This window comes from Moschus berezovskii, chromosome 3, assembly GCF_049115385.1.
Source record: "Moschus berezovskii isolate FMDL1 chromosome 3, NW_MosBer_1.0, whole genome shotgun sequence".
Lineage (NCBI taxonomy): Eukaryota > Metazoa > Chordata > Mammalia > Artiodactyla > Moschidae > Moschus > Moschus berezovskii.
The window spans coordinates 69761379-69785293 of record NC_142462.1 but is presented as its reverse complement, the minus strand read 5'-3'; the positions used below and the strand labels follow the sequence as shown (position 1 = coordinate 69785293).

The 23915-nt window shown below is 41.4% G+C and overlaps 1 protein-coding gene across 3 annotated transcripts in view; it reads right to left on the bottom strand.

The window, feature by feature from the left end:
- Positions 1-420: 420 nt before the first annotated feature.
- The window catches only part of MATCAP2 (microtubule associated tyrosine carboxypeptidase 2), a 95145-nt gene continuing 71650 nt past the window's right edge, over positions 421-23915 (bottom strand). For all 3 annotated transcript variants that reach the window (XM_055420879.2, XM_088834583.1, XM_055420878.2), the window contains 3 exons: positions 22857-23162; positions 2681-2778; positions 421-612 (listed from right to left, as the gene is read on the bottom strand). In XM_055420879.2, coding sequence (XP_055276854.1) covers positions 451-612; positions 2681-2778; positions 22857-23162 — 566 coding nt within the window. In that variant the 3' untranslated portion in view covers positions 421-450. The remainder of the gene's footprint in view (positions 613-2680; positions 2779-22856; positions 23163-23915) is intronic.

The following is a 23915-nucleotide window of genomic DNA, read 5'->3' as shown; positions in this document are numbered from 1 at the left end:
ATACAGACTGATTTTTCAAAGGAGAATAATTACCATTTTTATTTAATAAGACAGACCCCTGGAGTTTGAACAACACTGGAATTCAGTCTCCAGGCAGAGCTGGTCTTGGTGCTCAGGCAGGGGCACCAAGGCCAACTCTTATGGCTCAGGAAGAAGCTGATCACACCATTTGACCAGGATTCCTCAAAGACACTCGTCAGTGGTTATTTTCAGCTGACTCTGAGATTCAGATAAGAACAGGAGTAACTTTTCCCTGGAGCCTACAGAAACATTTTAGGGAAACAGTTTAACATTTGTTCTCAACTTAAATATTTAGCTGAATACTGCAGAACATTCTTCAGAAAACTCATGTAACCAGCCATTCTTCTTTTATAAATCTGCTGGTGCCAACTGCACCTAACTGGTAATATACATGGAGGTATAACTTAGCTATATTCGCAAGAATACTATTTAACATATAAGGTCTTTCAGTTCCCTGTCAGTCAGTTCGTTCACTTCCATGATCTTCTCCAAGTGCTCCATGTATCGGCCATGGTCCTGCAAAAAGTGAGGAATCCTCATGTTTTCAGTAACTGCCAATCCTTTCAAGCGATCCACATCTTCATACGAGACCTGAAAAAAGGAAGATGAGTTAATTTTTAAATGTAACTACCAGTTAGATTTTGAAGGGCAACTTCTTCCTTTGGTCTTAGTGAAGTTTGAAGTAGGTAAACTGTTTTTAAATTAATACCTGGAAAATAAAACTTTACCATGTTAGATGCATACCATCACCACATTTTAAAAAGTCAGCATGTGATTTAACAATCTCTCTTGGGCCTATAGTTTGTCTAGAAATTGAACAAACAAATCTCCTGCCTAAATCTAAAAGAACTGAGAAAATAGAATGTAAATGCTGTATTACTATATTAGGAAAATCAGCACAGTTATATATTAAATTATTTTTTCTATTTAGTTTGAGAAATACAATTTGTGTTTTGTTAAATTCTCTTGCTTTGAAAATTTTAAGTATTTTTTAAAATTTCACATCTCTTTCATTCATTTGAGGAAGAAGCCAGTCTTTCACAGGTACTATATTAAGCTTAGGGTTAAAATTTTTTAATTCTATAAATTATCTGTGCAATGTGAAGTGCCAAAACATGGTACTATTATCTTCTGATCAACACTCATTTTATTGAATATTTATGTCACTAAGTGTAGTAGGTGATAGGAAATAGGTTCGGTGTTGATACTGATGTAGTTTTATCTTAAACCATTCTGAGTTTAATGAGATTAATGGTGGGATATAAGGTTCTCATTTTAAGAAAAAGATACACACATGGAATGGAAAGGGTTGTAAAAGCACCTTGTGGTGTCTGATTTGAATTAGAATGTCCTTATGATTTAAAACAAATATACAATTTGCTCATTGAAAAGGTCTAGAAGTATCAGCACCCCAGAAGTGATGTACACACCTTGTGCTGAGATCTTGTTTTCTAAATACCATTTCCCACTAAGAGGAATCAAGACTTCCTTGAAGAAATATCTAAGGTGAGCCCAGAATATTTTACTTTGCTGGGAAACATGGAGACATGTTTTTAAAAACATAGGAGTGGTCACTGGAAGAGCTGAATAAAGGCAGGAGTGAAATGTAACAGAATTACAAAGATCTCTATTTTGCTACTACCAGTGTAGTAACCGATTTGGGCAAAAATCATCAAGAGATGTTAAAACCATTTCTAGAAAGGTTAGAGAATAGTACATTTAAAGGTATCATCCCACAAATTACTTATTTTTTTATTTTTATTGGAGGCTAATTATTTTATAATATTATATTGGTTGGTTTTGCCATACATTGACATGAATCCATCCCAGGTGTACATGAGATTCCCCCTCCTGAACCCCCACAAATTACTTATTAATGCAATGGTGAAAAGGTACCTTTACAATGGAGAGATGTGGCAGTAACTAACTTACCCAGGTGATTAAACACAGTATCACTAATAATGGGACACCATAATGCGTGCTGTCTAATGTGACAGAGATACAGGACTCACTGAAGCAGTATTTCTTGGCAAAAATGTTTAACCTAAAGCTAATTATAAGAAAACAATCTGATAGTCCAGATTCCAGGCATTCTCAAGGAAATTTCCCTGAATTCTTAAAAATGTCATAAAAAAGAAAAAGACTAGGGTGAGGAGGACTTTGTAAATTAAGAGTTTAAAGAGAACAACTAAATGCAAGACATAAATATTGACTGGATTTAGGGTCATGAAAAAGCTACAAGGGACATTTTAGAGATGATCTGGAGAATATGAAGGAGACTGTTTTTTCAGGCATTATATGGACTCGATGAATTTCTTTAGAAAATCGTATGGTCATGTCAGAGAAGATCCTTGTTCTTGGGAGATTATGCTAACGCATGAAGAGGAGTAGAGTTATACCTGCAGCTCACTTGAAAATATTTTAGAAAAACATGCCTATGAAAATTAATGATTCCAAATTTCCTTCTTTTTCTTACTGTCCACAAAGGAATATTGTAACTTGGTTCTGTGACAGAACCCCATTTCTTCCCTATTATCACATAAGGAATATGATTTTATTGTTAAGGAGTTTCAGCTTGAGACCTATTTAATCATGAAATGAGCTGGAGGAAATGCTGACCTGGTGTGTCTGGGAATTGTGTACCACTGGTCTCACTCACCTTCCCCAGGGTGGTCAGAAGATGGAAGTCAATGGTCTCTCTATAGCGGAGGATTTGCAGGATACCATCCAAGTATACCTGGTCTTTACTGAAACACCCTGGAGGAACCAAAATAGTGTTTACTTTCTGATGTTTAAAGAAGTTAATTAACTAGATACCAGCCCATTCACTTTACTAGAGGAATCAGTCCTATGTATAAAAAAAGGGGTGGAGCAAAATTAGAAATGTAACTATCATCGTAACATAAAATGTAAGGTGCAACATCTTGAGAACTACCCCAAATAAGTGCAGTCGAGTAGCTTCCCTTTAAGAATTCCTTTTCCCTGACTCCCCATCATCAAAACAGCATTTTCCCCTAAAGAAACACTAGTAATTTAAAATACATGATTCATAATTAGCCCACCACCATCTGATCATAAACTTAACTCCCATGATACACTGAAGTCATCTGGGTGGGGAGGGCTGGCGAAGGTAAGCTGCAGAACAGTCAAGTCTCAAGGAGACACTCTGGAGACATGGGATTTCAGAAATCCCTTTTTTTTAAAAAAAAAGACAATACCCTTTACTCTATTAAAATTAATTGTAGATGATTTTGATACTACTCCTCCCCCCAGTGAAACCAAAAACTAGAACTGAATTTGTAAAGAATATGAAATATGTAATATGAAAATCAGGAATGAGGTCTGAGCCTAGATAAAAAACGGTGTTCTACTTACAAAGAAAACCTTTCTCCCATTGCCGGGAGCCAGCACGCGAGATCCCACCCATGACAAGGTCATGAGGACAAGACCTGACAAGCAAGGCAGATCAGGACTTCAGGGATTTCAAAAAGCTGCCCCAGCGCTCACCTTAAAGATGATATCTGTCTTTCTGATGCTTATCTTTCTGACTGCTCCTGAATTTCTGTGACACAGGAGAAGGCCTTCCCTGATCTCTTTCCAAATAGAATCAACTTGTTTATGCCCCTGGCACTAATGCACATGACTGCTCACAACACCTTAATCATAAATAGCATAAAGAACCTGATCACACAAAAAGCCCTAATAGATAGAGCCCTTCGGGGGGTGAAGAAGCCCTATTAGAGAATATAAAAAATATTATTCTAGAAGTTGTTACTGAATCAACGTTTGCTAGCTGTATTTTCTGCTCCTGATGTAGAAATTATTACTATAATTAGAATTTAGAATAATAGGAGTTTAGCCCTAGTGTAGAAACCATAAGACAATCGTAAATATTTAACCAGGAATTCGAGGCAGAGGCTGCCTCACCGGAGCCACAGAGTCTGTGTGTAGTAACTAAAAAGAACCGACCATTGTGTTAAATTTCTAATATGCTGAAACCTGTTGAACTTTTACCCTATGAGATTATAACGTTTCTGTTTTCTGTTTAGCTCAAGGCAAGTGGAAAAATAAGAATAGCTTACAAAAAAAACAGCTTTGCATTCACCTAGCATGTAAGAATGGAGAAGAAAATGGCAACCCACTCCAGTGTTCTTGCTTGGAGAATCCCAGGGACGGGGCAGTCTGGTGGGCTGCCGTCTATGGGGTCACACAGAGTTGGATACGACTGAAATGACTTAGCAGCAGCAGCAGCATGTAAGAAAAGGTCATGAGATGTTAACAGGCCTCAAGGCCAGAAGATAATATATTAAAATCTACTATAAAAAAGACTCTCATAAACAGAGAAGTATGCGGAAAGCATTCTGGTTTTGTAAAGGGCAAACTGACGTAATGTTAAGCTGACTTTGTTCACTGCCCCCCTTTAGAACTGTACTAGTTTAGGGTATATAAACACTGACATAGAAAAAATAAATTAGTCTTGATTCAGCACTCAACCAAGACTCGACTCGCCTTGTTTTCTTCCTTTTCTCGCTGACGCCGCTCATCCTGAGGGTATCCCTGGACTCAACCAAAGCGGGGACTTCGGTAGGTGGCGCCTGAACAGGGACCCGAAGGTAATCCCCCCAGTTGTTCAGTTTTCGGGGCGGCTAGGACCCCACCGAGGGCGCTGCAGGCCCCCCTGCATAAGATAGGTAGGGTGAAGATAGGTGGGAAGGCTTAAGTACAGTTTCCTTTCTTTTTTTTTTCCTCTTTTCTGTTACTATGGGTAACGGAGAGTCTAAGGAGAGACAGCTTTTTATTGGAGTGATATTACAATTATTAAATAAAAGAGGTATTAAAATAAAAAAGGCAAGCCTACAGGCTTTCTTTAATTTTATACAAGAGCAATGCCCCTGGTTCCAGAAGAGGGCACTGTTAACTTAGAAACATGGAAAAAGTAGGAAAACAATTGAAATCTCATTATACCCTGCATGGGCCAGAAAAATTACCTGCTGAAACCTTCTCCTTGTGGAATATGATCAGAAATGCTTTAGATCCTACTCATGAATCCGAAAAGATAATAATTAAAGAAGATGGGGTACAGATGAGGTTGCTGCTGCTAAGCCACTTCAGTCGTGTCCGACTCTGTGTGACCCCATAGATGGAAGCCCACCAGGCTCCCCCGTCCCTGGGATTCTCCAGGCAAGAACACTGGAGTGGATTGCCATTTCCTTCTCCAATGTGTGAAAGTGAAAAGTGAAAGTGAAGTTGCTCAGTCGTGTCCGAACCTTAGCGACCCCACAGACTACAGCCTACCAGGCTCCTCCATCCATGGGATTTTCTAGGCAAGAGTACTGGAGTGGCTTGCCATTGCCTTCTCAGATGAGGTTAATTATCGACAATTGAGGGAAACGGCAGCTATGAACATTAATGACTGTCCTAAACAAGAGAGTGGGGATAATGACCAACTACCTCCTCAAGACGAGGAAGATTTAAACAAGGCTGCTGCCATATACCACGAAGAGAAGGCTTTATCTCTGGTGCTCTTCTTCGCTGAGACTGACATCCTGACCACTTGGGGTACTCAGGGGCCAACTTGCCTGCCAATGGACTAGACCCAGCAGCCTCAACTGGGACCCTTTTGTCCCTGGTCTCCTCCTGATGCAGACAACTGGCCAGAGTGCCCCAATCGGTAAGGAACAAGAGACTTTAAAGTCTGTCTGTCTGGATTTATCTATGTCTCAGTGTGTGTCTTTTTTTTTCATTTTATAATATTGCTGAAGTTGTGAGTTCTAATTTAATTGGCCTAAAAAATAAATAAATAAGCGCTTACAAATCAGACAATTCTAAGTACAAGAAAAATTAACCTGAGTTTCAGATTCACATGAACTGGGAAATATTCAATATTAAATATCGAGTATTAATGTTTGTTTGCTAATCTGATATAGACATGTCTAAGAGTCATTAACATTAAGCATATTTTCACTGTACCTAGGTTTATTATAAGTTAAATATTGTTATATTGTTATATCTGTCACAAGTTTGTCAGCAAAAAAGGTACCTCTAGTAAAAAAACTTCAAAAAAAAGTAAATGAGATACGAGCTTTTAGATAAACTCTATTAAGATTAAAAATGTCTGTCTAAAACAGTTTCTCTACATTTTGGTAACCTGAATTTCTAAGGTTGTGCTAAACTAAGTAACAGAAGTTTATTGAATAGCTAAGTCATTTCCAAATAAAATAAGATCCTGAAACATTCATTACTGAATACTAACTTACAGAAAAACTAAAGATTTTAGACTATTAATAAATAATGTTTGATGCCATCCTGAGATGTTTGCTAAAATTTTTTTAAAATTACCACTGGTATTTATGTTCACCAATCTACAGAATGCTAATATAAAGGTCAATTCTTGGTTGCTTAAGGGAAGTGAGATGTGTGTGTTCAGCAAAGAAGGTATGAAGAATGAAGTTACACTTTATGAAGGAAAAAGGCAGTAAGTCTGACTTACAGTTGGCTGTTCCAGGATGGGAGAACAAATGGGTACAGAAAGTGATAAAAAGGTTTTGTGGAAAGTGGACCCCAAGGAAAGAGTTTTGTGTATAAATAAACGTTTTCTTGAGATGTTAAACTGCATTTGACAGTAGATTTAAGTTTATTTGCCTCTTAAATGGTGTGTTCTACATTTGCCTCTAAAATCCTATATTGTTACTATGGCTGAGTAAATAGCTATTGTTTCACAGTGACCTATAGTCCCATCTGACTGAATGCTCTAAACCTTTCTGATATTTGTTGACAAAACTTCCTAAATTACTCTGATGAAGCACTTTTGGCTTCTAGCTAGCTTTGGGGTGCTTCAGAGGGCCCCTGAAGCATCCCAAAGAGAGATATTAAACTGTTTTTATCAAGTGAGTAATAAATCCACTCATGTAATAATGTATGGTAAAATTACAAATACAGATAATCCTGAAAATTATACAGAGTTCTTAACATTTTGATATTTCCTGATATTCTAACAAAAAACCTGATGACTTCACAAAAGTTAACAAAAGACTGAATGAACCAGCAAATATGCTTATAACCTTTATGGTTTCCATCTAAAAAATTACAAGTTTGAATCTTGTGTTTTCTGGAAGTAAGGGAAACCTTCCCCTCAAACTAATTATGACTTAACAGTAATTTGGTAAAATGGTATTTAATAGACAAATTGAAGCATTTAACATTTTTCTCTATCTGACCCCTTCAGAGACTGGAAACTCTTAGGCTTCCAGTAACTTTATCAGATAAATTAAGAAGGTTATCTCACTAACAGGTACAGAAATCTCAGTTTTGGAGACCTTAGTTCAGTTCAGTCGCTCAGTCGTGTCCGACTCTTTGCAACCCCATGAACCACAGCACACCAGGCCTCCCTGTCCATCACCAACTCCCGGAGTTCACTCAAACTCATGTCCATCGAGTTGGTGATGCCATCCAGCCATCTCATTCTCTGCCGTCCCCTTCTTCTCCTCCCCCCAATCCTTCCCAGCATCAGTCTTTTCCAGTGAGTCAACTCGTCGCATGAGGTGGCCAAAGTATTGCAGTTTCAGCTTTAGCATCAGTCCTTCCAATGAACACCCAAGACTTATCTCCTTTAGAATGGACTGGTTGGATCTCCTTGCAGTCCAAGGGACTCTCAAGAGTCTTTTCCAACACCACAGTTCAAAAGCATCAATTCTTCGGCGATCAGCTTTCTTCACAGTCCAATTCTCACATCCATACATGACCATGGGAAAAACCATAGCCTTGACTAGACGGACCTTGGTTGGCAAAGTAATGTCTCTGCTTTTTAATATGCTATCTAGGCTGGTCATAACTTTCCTTCCAAGGAGTAAGCATCTTTTAATTTCATGGCCGCAATCAGCATCTGCAGTAATTTTGGAGCCCAAAAAAAATAAAGTCTGACACGGTTTCCACTGTTTTCCCATCTATTTCCCAAGAAGTGATGGTAACCAATAGATGGCATTATAATCAATTTGTTCCCCCCATGTTGTCCTATACAACTAAGGGCAAAACCCACTGGCAACCGGAAATTTGGAAAGCCCTTGCTGCCACCTCCCTTGTTACTCTATCCCGGCCAGAGAACGAGTCCACCTATTCTGTGCTAGCTTGTTTACCCTCCCCTTATGTTTTTTTGTTCACTAATGATTCTAAAAAGCTTCATAAACAGGTGAACTATTCAGGTGGACCAAATATAGTCTACTGTGAACAATGCATGCTCTCGTCCTGTTTAACCCCTCAATATAATGTTAGTCCCTTGGTAGTACTGCAACGCCCACCTTACCTTATGGTGCCTGTCACAGTGAATACCTATTGGTATGACAATTATGGTCTAGCTGGAACAACTGCAAGACTTAATGAGGTTCCAACGGTTTGTAGGGCTGCTTGTCTTAGGGATCTCAGTTTTAATAGTAGCAATTACCTCTGTCACTGTGGCAGTGATATCCTTGACTCAACAGGTATATACTGCTCAATATGTCAATACTTTGTCAAAAAATGTTTCTTTGGCTCTAGCTACGCAAGAGGTTATAGATAAAAAATTAGAAATGAAAGTAGATGCCCTAGAAGAAGCGGTCATGCATACTGGAACTGAGTTGCAGGCTTTAAAGGTAAAGCTAGCATTATCCTGTCACACTGACTATCGGTGGATCTGTGTAACACCCCTAAAGGTAAATGATACAGATTATGATTGGGAAAAAATCAAAAATCATATTTCAGGTGTATGGAATAGCTCCAGCATCCCATCATGACATAACTTGTATAAGTTTTTAAAATTTTTGCTCTAAGTTTAAATGGATTAGAAGGAACTAGAATTCTACCAAATGGAGAATCATATATTAAAAAATTATTGTTAAAGAGTTCCCAAGATGCTGGACTAGGAAGACCCTAAGCACACCTCCTCTCAGAAGCATACCAAAATTTACACAATTTACAGACCAAGTATCAATGAGAAACACCAAAACCCACCAGAAAATATTTCTACAACAAAAGGTACAAAGGAACCACAGCTGGGTGTACAGGAGGGGAGAAATCGCAGAATAGGTGAGAGACCTGCAAATGGAAGACTAATGGCAGGGAGAAACCCTTGACAAGGAGCAGGAGAATAAGCCAGACCTCACCCTCCCCAGCCCAGGCATTCTGTGTGGGGAAGACAAGACCCCGGAATGTTTGGTTTTGAAGGTCAGAGGGACTTACTCTGGAGAGGTCCAGACACCGTGTGGAAAAGAAAGACTCCACTCTTAAAGGAAAAGGTGCCCACGAAATTCCACATGCTCTGAGAGCCAGAGAAGGAGCAGTCATTTGAAAGGAGCCTGGTCAGAACTACTGTCAATCCTAAAAAATCTCCCAGAAAGGCAGAGGTCACCCTGGGGACCCAGACACTGGTGACGGCCACTTTGGGGAGTTGGTTCTACCATCTCAGAACTGGTGCTGTGAAGCACTGTTTTGGAATCCTCCCTGCAACTTACAGCCTTGTGACCAGATCCCAGGTCCACCCCACTTACCAGCCTGAAGGCACCAATATTGGATCATCTCGGACCAAGCAACAAAGCCAGGTAGAAATAAATCCCAACCACAGGCACACATATACAAGCCCCAGGACAATGGCAGTTTCCTATACCAGGACTCAGCCCAGCCAGCAGCAGGTGAGACCAGTCCTAACACCTGGTGGACCTCAGCCACCAGCAGGACAACAGCAGCTCAAGATACTTTGGGCATCTTAGCCAGCACTGCAGATCAGGTCCCACTTACCAGCGAGCCAACAAAAGCTTCAGGACACAACAGACCAACTCCCAACTGTGTCAAAGACCAGTGAACCCACTGGGAGTTTCACCTCCAACATCATACCCAACTGTGTCAGGAACCCACCCACGTTGCTGGCTCAGCAGTCTGACAAAGCTCAGAAATTCCAGGAACTAAATAATTCTGCATATTACTAGCCACACATTAAATTAGAAAAAGCAAAAAGGAGTAAACTTACATCTGAATATAAACAAACAAGTAGACGCACAGTGAAATGTAAGTCGACTATATTCACAGGCACTTAGGAGTTAAAGGAGACCTGGTGTCCACAAGTGTCCCAGAGTAGGTATGAGAAACGGAATGCGTAACAGGGGAGGCTTCCCAGAAGCCAATACCAGGAGGTCAGTTTTCATCACACCTTCTTATACACAACAACGTTTTCCAGAAAATGCAGACGATATGCTCCTTACTGGAGAACTGCAAACTGAAATGACAAGGTGTATCTCCCTAGCAGTAGCAGAATGGACAGCACCAAATATCTGCACAGGATAAATGCTAGAGAGGGGCATCCTTGGAGTGGCAGGGAATGGAAACTGGCAACAGACTCTGCAGAACAGGATGGAGGTTTCTCAGGGAAAGAAAGAGTCACCTGATAATTGAGCAGCAGCACTCCTGGCCAGTAAAGGGACTAAACCACAGTGCTTCGTAATGCTTAAAGACACATGCACCCCACCCTTGACTGCCGCACTGTTTACAGCAGCCAGGACAGAAAAGCAACAAAACTGTCCATCAAAAGAGGCGGGGATATATAAGCTTAGTTACAAACACACAAAGGTATACTATTCCTCATGAACAAGAAATGGAATAATGCCACTTGGGACCACACGACACGACTGGACCTGCAGAAAATTATACTGCGTGACCAAAATCAGAGAAAGACACACATTCTATGATAACACTTAGAGGTGGAAACTAAGATTTAGAAAAAAAAAAAATAATAACAAACCAACAGTTTGAGAGATTCACAGAAGAGACTCACAGAGAAAAAACAAAACCATATAGTGCCCCCAAGAGAGGGCACACGAGCAGGGAATTTCACTAGGTCATTAGGATTTAACAGGCACCCATTTATACATCTGAATAGATCCTCAAAAAGGACCTAGCTTATAGCACAGGCTTCCCTGGTGGCTCAGATGGTAAAGAATTGGTCTGAAATGCGGGAGATCTGGGTTCTATGCCTGGTTCAGGAAGAATCCCTGGAGGAGGACATGGTCACCCACTCCTGTATTCTTGCCTGGAGAATCCCATGGATAGAGGTGCCCGGTGGGCTACAATCCATGAGGTCACAAAAAGTCGGACAAGACTGAGCGAGTAAGCAGTGGATAGGAGAAGGCAATGGCAAGCCACTCCAGTACTCTTGCCTAGAAAATCGCATGGACAGAGGAGCCTGGTAGGCTGCAGTCCATGGGGTCGCTACTAGTCGGACACGACTGAGCGACTTCACTTTCACTTTTCACTTTCACACATTGGAGAAGGAAATGGCAACCCACTCCAGTGTTCTTGCCTGGAGAATCCCAGGGACGGCGGAGCCTGGTCGGCTGCCATCTATGGGGTCTCACAGTCGGACACGACTGAAGCGACTTAGTAGCAGCAGCAGCACAGGAAACTAGACCCAAAATCTTAACTATGGGGAAAGAAGCCTAAAAAGAGTAGATCTCTATCTGAAACTGAACCATGTGGGTGCACAGGAAAAATAAAAACACTGTAAATAAGCTATATTTCAGTATCAACTAAAAATTAAAAATGCCTACCCTGGTCCAGGGGTTCCTTGCAGTCTGGTGATTACACATCCACATGGTCAGAGCAGGCTTGTGTGCCAGGGCTGGCAGAGGGCTGAAGGAGATGCAAAGGCAGTGCCAGAAAATGACCTTGCTTGGAGCTGTAGTGCCTGATCCTCTTGAGATGAGACCACAGTCTCCAGATCCAGGGGGCACATCCCACAGCCAACTGTTGGCTATGCCCACCAAGACAGGTGGACTCTGTGGGCCAGATGAGCTTTGAGAGGCACCTGGCCTCCTCCTCTGCTGATGGCTTCCCTATCTCTAGCCTTCTTCATTAGAGATGTCCAAAGTATGGACACACCACCCTGCACAGAGATCTTCGAGGGCTTGGCATTCCCCTGGGCCAAAAGGAGAAGGGAGAGGAAAGACACACACACAAGCCCTGGACTGTGTATTTTGCCAAATTCCACTCTCATTCACAGCCCCGGGGGAAAAAAAATTGCAGAATGACTCTGGATGCCTGAGTCATGCATGAAGAAAGCCTGATGCCTGGTGGCTCTTTCTCAAAACTAATACAGGTGCTGACAAGTACACCATGTAAGCAAGGACTGTGAGGTGGGAAAGCATACCTGCCATCCACAGATGTCCTGGCGAAGGTATGAGGAACAGAATTCACAGGAAGGCAGACTTCCCAGAAGCCAATTTCAAGAGGTCAATTGTCATCACACCCTCTTATACATAAAAACTGTCCCACCAAAACACACACCATCACTCCTTACTGGAGAACTACAAATCTAAAGGACAAAGACCTGGATCCCCTGGCAGTCAACAGAGTGGCCCTCACCAAATGATTACACACGACTGATGCTGGAGAGGGACCTCGACAAACAGGCCCCTCCTACCATGTGGCGGGGAATGGACACGGCTAACAGACATCAGCAGAATGGAGGCTTCTTAGGGAAAGAAATATAGAGTCACCTGATAATTGAGCAGCTGCACTCCTAGTCGGTAAAGGGACAAAACCGCAATGCGTAAAGACCTGCGCACCCCACCCTTGACTGCGACACCGTTTACAGCAGCCCAGACAGAAAAGCAACAAAAATGTCCATCACGAGAGGCAGAGATATAGAAGCTCAGGTACAAACACACAAAGGAATATTACTCCTCCCAAGAAAGAAATGGAATAATGCCATTTGGGGACACATGGCTGGACCAGCAGAACATTATACTGCATGAACACAACCAGATGAAAAAAAATAATGATAACACTTAAGAGGTGAAAATTCAGGTTTATCAAGAGTAGCTTTACCATACAAAAGAGACTTACAGAGAAAAAAAATATACATGCCCCAAAAGAGAAGGTGCAGGAGCAGGGAATTCCATTAGGTTATTGGGATTAATAGATTATATTAATCCCAATTATATGTTATATATAATCCCAGTTATATATTTGAAATATATCCTCAAAAAGGACCTAGTGCATAGCACAGGGAATCAGACTCCAAACCCTAACAAATCTATGGGAAAGAAACCTAAAAAGGGTAGCTCTTTACCTGAAACTGAACCATGTGGATGCACAGGGAAAATAAACACGACACTATAAATTAACTATACTTCAGTATAAGCTATAATTTTTTAAAAAAGAGCCTACCCTCTTCCATGGGATCCTCGGGGTCCCGATGGATACACATCCACATGGTCAGAACAGGCTTGTGTCCAAAGGCAGGGCTGGCAGAGGCTGAAGGAGATGCAAAGTCTGTGCCAGCAAATGACCTTGCTTGGAGCTGTAGTGCCTGGTCCTCTTTGACTGGGACCACAATCTCCAGATCCAGCAGGCACATCCCATAGCCTATTTTAGCCTAGTGCCCACCAAGGCAGGTAGACCCTGTAGACCGGAAGAGCTTTGAAAAGTCATCCAGTCCTCCTCTTCTGCTGATGGCTTCCCTATCTCTAGCCTCCTTAGAGTTGCCTCAAGTATGGTTAACACCACCCTGCACAGAGATCTTCGAGGACTTGGCATTCACTCAGGCCAGTAGGTGAAGGGAGAGGAAAGAAATACATACAAGCCCTGAGTTGTGTGTTTTGCCACATTCCATGCTCATTCACAACCCAGGGGGAAAAAAACAAACTTTACTAATGACTGTGGATGCCTGAGTCACACTCAGGCATGAAGAAGGCCTGCCGCCTGGTGGCCGGTCTCTTGTAACTACACCCATAAAACAGGCGCTGAGGAGTACACCATGTAAGCAAGGACTGTGAGGTGGGAAAGCATACCTGCCATCCACAGATGTCCTGGCGAAGGTATGAGGAACAGAATTCACAGGAGGGCAGACTTCCCAGAAGCCAATTTCAAGAGGTCAATTGTCATCACACCCTCTTATACATAAAAACTGTCCCACCAAAACACACACCAGCATCACTCCTTATTGGAGAACTGCAAATCTAAAGGACAAAGACCTGGATCCCCTGGCAGTCAACAGAGTGGCCCTCACCAAATGATTACACACGACTGATGCTGGAGAGGGACCTTGACAAACAGGCCCCTCCTACCATGTGGCGGGGAATGGACACTGCTAACAGACATCAGCAGAATGGAGGCTTCTTAGGGAAAGAAATATAGTCACCTGATAATCGAGCAACTGCACACCTGGCTAGTAAAAGAACAAAAACCCAATGCATAAAGATGCACACACCACACTCTTGACTGCAACACAGTTTACAGAAGCCAGGACAGAAAAGCAACAAAAATGCCCATCATGAGAGGCAGGGACATAGAAGCTTAGGCACAAACACACAAAGGAATATTGCTCCTCCCAAAAAGGAAATGGAATAATGCCATTTGGGGACACGTGGCTGGACCAGCAGAACATTATACTGTGTGAACACAACCAGAGGAGGAAAAAATAACATAATAACACTTAGAGGTGAAATGCAGATTTATCAAGAGAAGAGCAGCTTTGAAAACAAAAGAGACTATGGAGAAAAAAAACACCATATGGTGCCCCAAAAGAGAAGGTGCAGGAGCAGGGAATTCCATTAGGTCACTGGGATTAACAGGTGCCCAGAATATATCCTCAAAGAAGACCTAGTGCACAGCACAGGGAACTAGACTCTAAAGCCTAACAAATCTGTGGAAAAGAAGCCTAAAAAGAGTAGATCTCTCTCTATCTGAATCTGAATCATGTGGGTGCACAGCGAAAATAAACATGACTGTAAATCAGCTATACTTCAATATAAACTAAAAATTAAATAATAAAAACAGCACGCCTACCCTCTTCCACAGGATGTTCATGGTCCCAGTGGATACACAGACACTTGGTCAGAACAGGCTTGTGTCTGAAGGCAGGGCTGGCAGAGGCTGAAGGAGATGCGAAGGCTGTGCCAGCAAACGACCTTGCTTGGAGCTGTAGTTCCTGATCCTCTTTGAATAGGACCACAATCTCCAGATCCAGCGGGCACATCCCACAGCCTATTTTTGCCTAGTGCTCACCAAGGCAGGTGGATTTCGTGGACTGGAAGCTCTGAAAAGTTGTCCAGTCTCCACCTCTTCTGCTGATGGGTTCCCTATCTCTAGCCTCCTTCCTTCGAGTTGCCCCAAGTATGGCTCACACCAACATGTCCAGATATCTTCGAGGGTGTGTATTCACCCGGGGCAGTAGAAGGGAGAAGAAAGAAAGACAAGCCCTGGGCTCTGTGTTTTGCCACATTCCACTCTCATTCACAACCGAAGGAGGGGGAAAAACTTGCAGAATGACTCTGGATGCCTGAGTCTGAAGAAAGCCTGCCCTCCGGTGGCCATTTCTCATAACTACACCCATAAAACAGGCGCTGAGGAGTACACCGTGTAAGCAAGGACTGTGATGGGAAAGCATACCTGCCATCCAGAGATGTCCCGGCGAAGGCATGAGAAACGGAATTCATAGGAGGGCAGCCTTCCCAGAAGCCAATTTCAAGAGGTCAATTTTCAACACACCTTCTTATACACAAAAAAAGTTTCCAAGGAAAACACACACCATATTGCTCCTTACCAGAGAATTGCAAATCAAAAGAAGTGTATTCCCTGACTGTCAACAAAATTCCCCTCACTGAATGATTACATATGACAGATGATGGAGAGGGGCCTGCACAAAAAAGAAAGCTCGTACAATGTGGCAGGAAATGGAAACTGCTAACAGACATCAACAGAACAGGATGGAGGTTACTCAGGAAAAGAAATATAGTCATCTGACAATTGAGCAATTGTACTCCTGGCTGGTAAAGGGACAAAACCACAATGCATAAAGATACACGCACCCCACACTTGACTGCCGCACAGTTTAAAACAGCCCGGACAGAAGAGAAACAAAAATGTTCATCACTAGAGGCAGGGATATAGAAGCTTAGGTACAAACACACACAGGAATACTACTCCTCCTGAAAAATCAATGGAATAATTCCATGTGGGGACATATGGCTGGACCTGCAGAACATATACTGTGTGAACAAATCAGAGATAGATACATATTCTATGATAATACTTTGGGCTTCCCTGGTGGCTCAGAGGGTAAAGCATCTGCCTACAATGCAGGAGACCTGGGTTCGATCCCTGGGTTGGGAAGATCCCCTGGAGAAGGAAATGGCAACCCACTCCAGTACTCTTGCCTGGAAAATCCCATGGACTGAGAAGCCTGGTAGGCTACAGTCCATGGGGTTGCAAAGAGTCGGACACGACTTAAGCGACTTCACTTCACTTCAGAAGTGAAAAGTAAGATTTAGCAAAAGAGCTTGAGAATACCAAAGAGGCTCACAAAGGAAAAAAAACAAATCCATATGATGCCCAAAAAGGGAAGGTGCCGGAGCAAGGAATTCCATTAGGTCACTGGAATTAACAGGTACCTCTCTATACATTTGAAATAGATCAATAAAAAGGACCTGGTGTATAGCGCAGGGAACAGGATGAAAAGAACACTGACAACCCTATAGGGAAAGCAGCCTAAAAAGAGTTGATCTCTGTCTTTCTGATACTGAACCATGTGTGCGCACAGTTAAAACCAATGTGACACTGTAAATCATTCATACTACAGCATCAACAAAAACTTAGATTAAAAAACAATGCCTGCCCTCTTCCATGGGATCCTCGGCATCCCGGCAGACACACATCCACATGGTGAGAGCAGACCTTTGTCCCAAGCCAGGGCTGGCAGAGGGCTGAAGGATCTGGGAAGGCTGTGCCAGCAACTGACCTTGCCTTGGACGTTCAGTTCCCTGTTCCCTTTGGATGGGAGCACGATCTCCAGATCCAGCAGGCACGTCCCACAGCCAATGGTGCCTAGTGCCACAAACGAAGGGAGGCTCTGTGGACTGGAAACGCTTTGAAAAGTCACCTTGTTCCACGTCTCCTGGTGCCGGCTTCTCCATCTCTAGACTCCTTCCTTAGAGTCAGCCCAGGTATGCATCACAGCATTCCGCACAGAGCTCTTGGGGCAGTTTGGATGTGCTATGGCTGAAGGAGAAGTTAAAGGGAAGCAAGGCACAGAAAGCTGGGCTGCGTGTTGTGTCACACTGCGTTCTCATTTGGTTGGGTTCTATGTGGCCTCAGTAGCGTCCGAGTCCTTGTGACCTTATGGACTCTAGCCCACTAGGCTCCTCTGTCCTTGGAATTCTCCAGGCAAGCATACTGGAGTGGGTTACAATTCCCTTCTCCAGGGTATCTCTACTTTCATTTATGACCCAGGAAAAATAAGTTTCAGAAGGCTCTAGTTTCTTGAGTCACAGACTTGGGCATCAATAAAGCCTGCCGCCATGTGGCTGTTTCTTATAACTACACTTTTAAAACAGGCACAAAAGGGCACATCATATTCAGAAAGACTGGGAGGTGGTGAAAGATACCTGCCCTCAACAAATGTGCTGGGGTAGTTCAGAAACGTAATTTATAAGAAAGCAGACTTACGTAGCCAATTTCAAGAGGTATATGTTCATCACACAGTTTTAAACACAAAATTGGCATAAGATAATATGCTTTATTTGGGTTGCTATTGGAGAATTGTAGATCAAAAGGACAACTAGATATATCCCCTGGCAGTACTCAGAATGGCCACCACCATAAAGTCTTCAAAGAATAAAAGCTGGAGAGGGACACTGAGAAAAAGGAACCCTCCTACCCTGTTAAAAGCAATGGAGGCTCCTGAAGCAGCCACTCTGCAGAAGCAAATGGAGGTTACTTGAATACTAAAAATAGAGGTACCCTATGATCCATCAGTCTCACTCCTTGGCATATATCTGGTAGAAACCCTGGCCTAAAATGAGAATGGCAGCCAAGTGTTGATCATAATGCTCTTTACAATGACAAACATTAAGTCCCTAAGTTGTGTCCAACTCTTATGATCCCATGCACTACATGGAAGTAACCTAAATATCCATTGACAGAAGAAGGTATAAGGAAGATGCACATATTTCCAACGGAATCTTATCCAGGCGTTGAAAAGGGTGAAATAATACCATTGGCACCAACATGAATGGACGTGACGACTGTCATACTAAGTGAAGTAAGTCAAACAGAAAGAGGACCATCATCTGGAGTTGCTTACATGCAGAATCAAGTGAGACTGATAGAGATGACATAATTCACGAAGTAGAAAGAGATTCACAGACTGAGAAAACCCACATGTGGTGACCGAATTGTAAAGGTGGAGGGCGAGGATAAATGAGGAGTTTGGGACTGACATATATAACCTACATTATTGAAAACAGATAACCAAGACGGACCTCCTGTATAGCACAGCGACTGTGCCAATATTCTCTAATAATCTGGGGAAAAAAACTTGAGAAACAATGGATACATGCATATGTATAAAGGAACCATTCTGCTTCGTATCTGGATCTAACAACACTGTTTATCAACTATACTTCAAATAAAAAATTAAATAGGACACAAATAAAATGAAAATTTCTGCACTCCTGAAGAAAGCAAAACAAAAGGAAAGCTCACCCACACAATGGGAGAAAAGATTTGCAAAGGATCAACCAAAAAGAGGTTAATCGTTAAAATATACAAAGAGCTCATGCAGTTCAGTATCAATAAAAGCAAACAATGCAATCAAATAACAGGCAGAAGACCTAAACAGACATTTCTCCAGAGCACACATGCAGAACTGAGAGGCATGTGGAGATGCTCAACATCACCAATTACCAGAGGAATGCAAATCAAAACTACAATGAGATACCATCTCTCATCAGTCACAGCGGCTACCATCAAAACATCTATGAACAATAAAAGCTGGAGTGGGTATGGAAAAAACTGAATCCTAACTACTGCTGGGCATGTAAACTGGTACAGCCAGTATAGAGAACACTATGCAGGTTCCTTAAGAACTAAAAATAGAGATACCACATGCTCCAGCAATCCCACTCCTAGGCACATCTGCCTAAACCCACGGTTCAGAAGATACAAGCATCCCGATGTGTTTTCAGCACTGTTTACAGTAACTGACATGGAAGCAACCTATTTTTCCATCAACAGAATAAGGGGTAAAGACGATCTGATACATTTGCCAAATGGAATAGTACTCAGCCACAGAAAAAAATGAAATAATGCCATTGGCAGCAATATGAATGGACCTGGAGATTCTCATACTAAGTGAAGTCAGTCAAATAGGGAAAGACGAATATCACCTGAAACTGCTAACATGCAGACTCTAAAAAAAAGATACAAATGAAACTATTTACAAAACAAAAACAGACTCACAAACTTAGGGTTATTACCAAAGGGGAAAGATGCAGGGCAGGGACAAATTGGGAGTTAGAGACTTACAATACATTATGATACTGAAAACAGCCAAGAAGGACCTGCTCTGTAGCACTGTGAACTCTGCTTGATATTCTCTGAAAACTTCAATGGGAGAAGAATTTGAGAAAGAAGAGATGCATATACATGTATAACCGCATCACTTTACTGTGCGCCTGAACTTACAGAACACTGCCAAATCGACTTCAAATTAAAATGAAAACTGAAACAAACAAATAAGATCTAACTATTCGCAAAGGCTTTTGCACAGCTGAGGAAACCATGAACAGAAGACAACCCACACAACAGGAGACAATATCTGCAAAGATTAATCTTGAAAATATAGAGTTCACGCAGTTCAATATCAAACAAAACAAACAACACAATCTAATAATGGGCAGAAGACCTTAACAGACATGTCCCCAAAGAACACACACAGATGGCCACAAGGCACATGGAGAGATTCTCAACATTGCTAATTATCAGAGAAATGCAAATCAAAACTACAATCAGATATCACCTCACACCAATGCGCATGGTCATCATCAAAAATCTGCTAGACATGGGATCTAGAACGATTTCCAGTATATAAAAAATAAACGAGCTGAACTGAACTAAAAAAAATCTATAAACAATAAATACTGAAGAGGATGCTGAGAAAAGTAAATTGGTACAGCAAAAAGTAAAGTATGGAGGACATTACAGAAATGCCTCAAAAAAAAAAATAAACCTAGTGCTATCATATGATCCAGCAATGCCACTCCAGGGCATATATCTAGGGAAACTATGGGGAAAGGATACGTGTACCCCAATGTTCACTGCAGCGCTATTTATAAAAATGGAAGAAACCAATATGTCTACTGACGGAGGAATGAATAAAGCAGATGTACATGTATACAATGGTATATATCACTCAGCCATTAAAAAGAAGCCATTTGCAGCAACATGGATAGATCACGAGATTATCATCCTTAGTGAAGACAGAGAAAGACAAAGATCTGATATCGCTTATATAGTGCATCAAAAAAATGACACAAATCAAGTTTGCATATGTTTGCAAAACAGAAACAGAATCACAGACTTAGAATACAAACTTATGGTCACCAAAGGAGAACGGCAGGGGGCAAAGATAAACTGGTTGTTTAGGATCAACATGTCCATACTGCTATATTTGAAACAGATAACCAGTAAGGACCTGCTGTATAGAAAAGGGAACTGTGGTAAAATTCTGTAGTAACCTAAATGGGTGATGCATTTGGGAAAGAACAGATGTATATATGTGTGTATGTAACTGAACAACTTCACTATACACGTTCAACTAACACAGCGCTGTTAATCAACTGTGTGTGCGCGCTCAGCTCTTCAGTCACATCCAACTCCTTGTGACCCCAATGGACTGTAGCCCTCTGTATACTCCAATATAAAATAAATCTTAAAAAATAAATTAGAACAAAACAAAAACATTAGTATGACAAGAAACGAAAAATAAAGTGTCCAAGATGTCTCCCTATTAAAAGTGGTTAGAGAGACATTGCTACCAAAAGTAATGCATGAACAGGGATTAGATCGAGATTTTTTTCAACACCTGTAAAGACATTTTTGGAAGAGTTGGGAATATTTAAATATGGTATATGGAAGAGTTGATACTGCTGAATTAAAACTCACTTTCTTAAGTGTGATAATGATACTGTTTTAAAGTAGAAGAGAATGTTTTTAGTCTTAGGAGATGCATGCTTAAGTTCTTAAGGAATGAAATGTCAAGTGTACAATCTGCTTTTAAAAATTTACAGAGAGGACTTCTCTGGTGGTCCAGTGGTTAAGAATTTGCCTGCCAATGCAGAGAACACGGATTCGATCCTTGGTCCAGGGAAGATCCCTCATGTCACGGAGCAACTACGCCCATGAGCCACAACTCCTGAAGCCCGAGTGCCTAGAGCCACGAGAGGCCACCGCAATGAGAAGCCCACACCCACAGCTACAGAGTGGCCCGCACTCGCTGCAGCTGGAGAACAGCCACAGGATGACCCGGTGCAGCCAAAACAAACCGATGAATAAGTAATTCTTTAAAAAGTCACAAAGAGGGGACTTCCCTTTTGTCCAGTGGTTAAGACTTCATCTTTCAATGAAGCAAGTGTGGGCCCAATCCTTGGGCAGGTAGCTAGGACCCCTCATGTGTCTCTTGCCAAAACTCCAAAAATATAGAAAAACAGATGCAATATTGTAACAAATTCAATAAAGACTTAAAAAATGGCACACATCAAAAAAAAAAAAACTTTAAAAGCAAAGTCAGAATAGCAGCAAGAAAGTGAAAAGACATACTACAAGAGAAAATATTTCATTATTTGGTAAGAGATTTGTATCTATACTATACAAAAGAAAAACTCTTACCTCAATAATAAAGACAAACAAACCAATTTAAAATGGGCAAATGATCTAAACAGTTCTCCAAAGAAAAGAGACAAATAGCCGATAATCACATGAAAAGACACTGAATATAATTAGCCACCAGAAAAACCACGAGTTAACCACTTTATACTCACTAGGGTGGCTATAATAGTAATTAAAACATGAAGATAGTAGGTGTTTTGGAGAATATGGTATACTAGAAATCCTCATATACTGTGGGGGGATTGTAAAATGGTGCAGCACTTTGGAAACATAGGCAGTTCCTCAAAAGAGTTTTGGCAAGAGACACATGAGGGATCTGAGAGTTACCTATAAGCCCAAAATTCCACTCCTAAGTATACACTCAGGAGAATTAGCAATATAAGCTTGTACACAAATACTCATAATAGCATTATTCATAATAGCCAGAAAGTGGAAACAACCAAAATGCCCATTAGCTGGTGAAAGAATAAATAAAATGCATCACACGCACGCACTGGAACATTACTCAGCAATAAGAAGGACTGGTGTACTGACACATGCTACAATATGAATGGACTTTAAAAATACACTAAGTGAAAGAAACCAGCCACCAAGGATCACATGTGCTTCCACTTACATGAAACATACCAAACCGGCAAAACTAATAAAAGTAGATTAATGGTTATTTATCGCTGGGAACAGTGGGGAAAGAGAATAGGGAATGCCTGCTAATGGGATAAGTTTCTTTTGGGGTGATGAAATGTTCTGGAATTAGACAGTGGTACTGTCTGCACAACTCTGAACATTATAAACACCACTGACCTGTATATTTTAAATGGATGAACTATGTATCTCAATAATACCATTTTTAAAGTCAGAGAGAAAGCAAAAATGGAAAAACATTAATAACTAGTGAATCCAGAGGAAGGGTATTGTAAGTGTTCATTCCATCATTATTTCCCAAATTCTGTAGGTTTGAAATTTTTCTTAAGAGATGAGCAAAATAACGCTAACAAAATGTGGTTTGGGAAAATCAGCACTGACCTCAAGTAACAAAGGTTTAATTTTTCAAAGGTGAGTGGATTCAGTGATGGGAAGAGCAGGATGTGACCAAAATCAATGGACGGTTACCCAACAAATCACAAAATCTACAGTTAAGGTGCTCTCACCTGGTTGAGAGGTATCAGTCCATCCCCTCTTGGCTCGTACACAATAATCCCATCTCGTATTGGGGTCCTTGACAAACTTTCCAATATCTCTGAATAGTTCACAAAAAGACATCTGGCTGGCGCGATAAACAGTGTAGTAGAGGAGGGCAGCCCTCCATAAAAAGGGGTCTTTTCTAAACAGGACACTGTGAATACTTGCCAGTCCTTCCTCTGTGGGGTTGTTTGGCTTTAGTTCAAGTTTTTTACGGCCAGTCCAACTGTTCCATGGCTGCTGAAGGTTGTTAATACCTCGAAAATAATGTGTGCCTATGGAGGAAGAAAAGGCCACATGAAAAGCAAGAAATGCATTCTCATTTTAATTCTTCTCCAAGAAAAGATTCTACCAACAGTTCTAAAACCAAATTGATGTGTATCTAACAAATCAAAACAAAGCAGAAAATGGCCTGACCCTAATGCCTTTGGGTTTGACCAAGTACACTGCCTTCAGAAGGATTGTATTTCTCATTAGAAGAGGTATAACTTTTAAGGCAGTTTATTTTCTTTTTAAGAGAAGAATTATAGACTTGATATTTGAAAAGAATCTCAGAGATCACTTAACTCCATTCCCTCAGTTGAAGGTGGGTGAACTGGCAGATGCTTTACCGTCTGAGCCACCAGGGAAGCCCAAACTGAAATCCAGAGGAGTTAAATGACTCTCCATTTACACAGTACTCTAAAAAATTTAATTTTAAATGTGACACTAATATCTTCATTTTTAAGTTCAAGTGACACCTAACAATTTCATCACTTTTTGCCAAATATTACTAAGAAAAAAAAATTATAAAAAACAGGTGCTTGAGGTAATTTGTTATTCAGTTCAGTTCAGTTCAGTCGCTCAGTTGTGTCCGACTCTTAGCGACCCCATGAACCACAGCACGCCAGTCCTCTCTGTCCATCACCAACTCCTGGAGTTCACTCAAACTCATGTCCATCGAGTCGGTGATGCCATCCAGCCGTCTCATTCTCTGTCGTCCCCGTCTCCTCCTATCCCCAATCGCTCCCAGCATCAGAGTCTTTTCC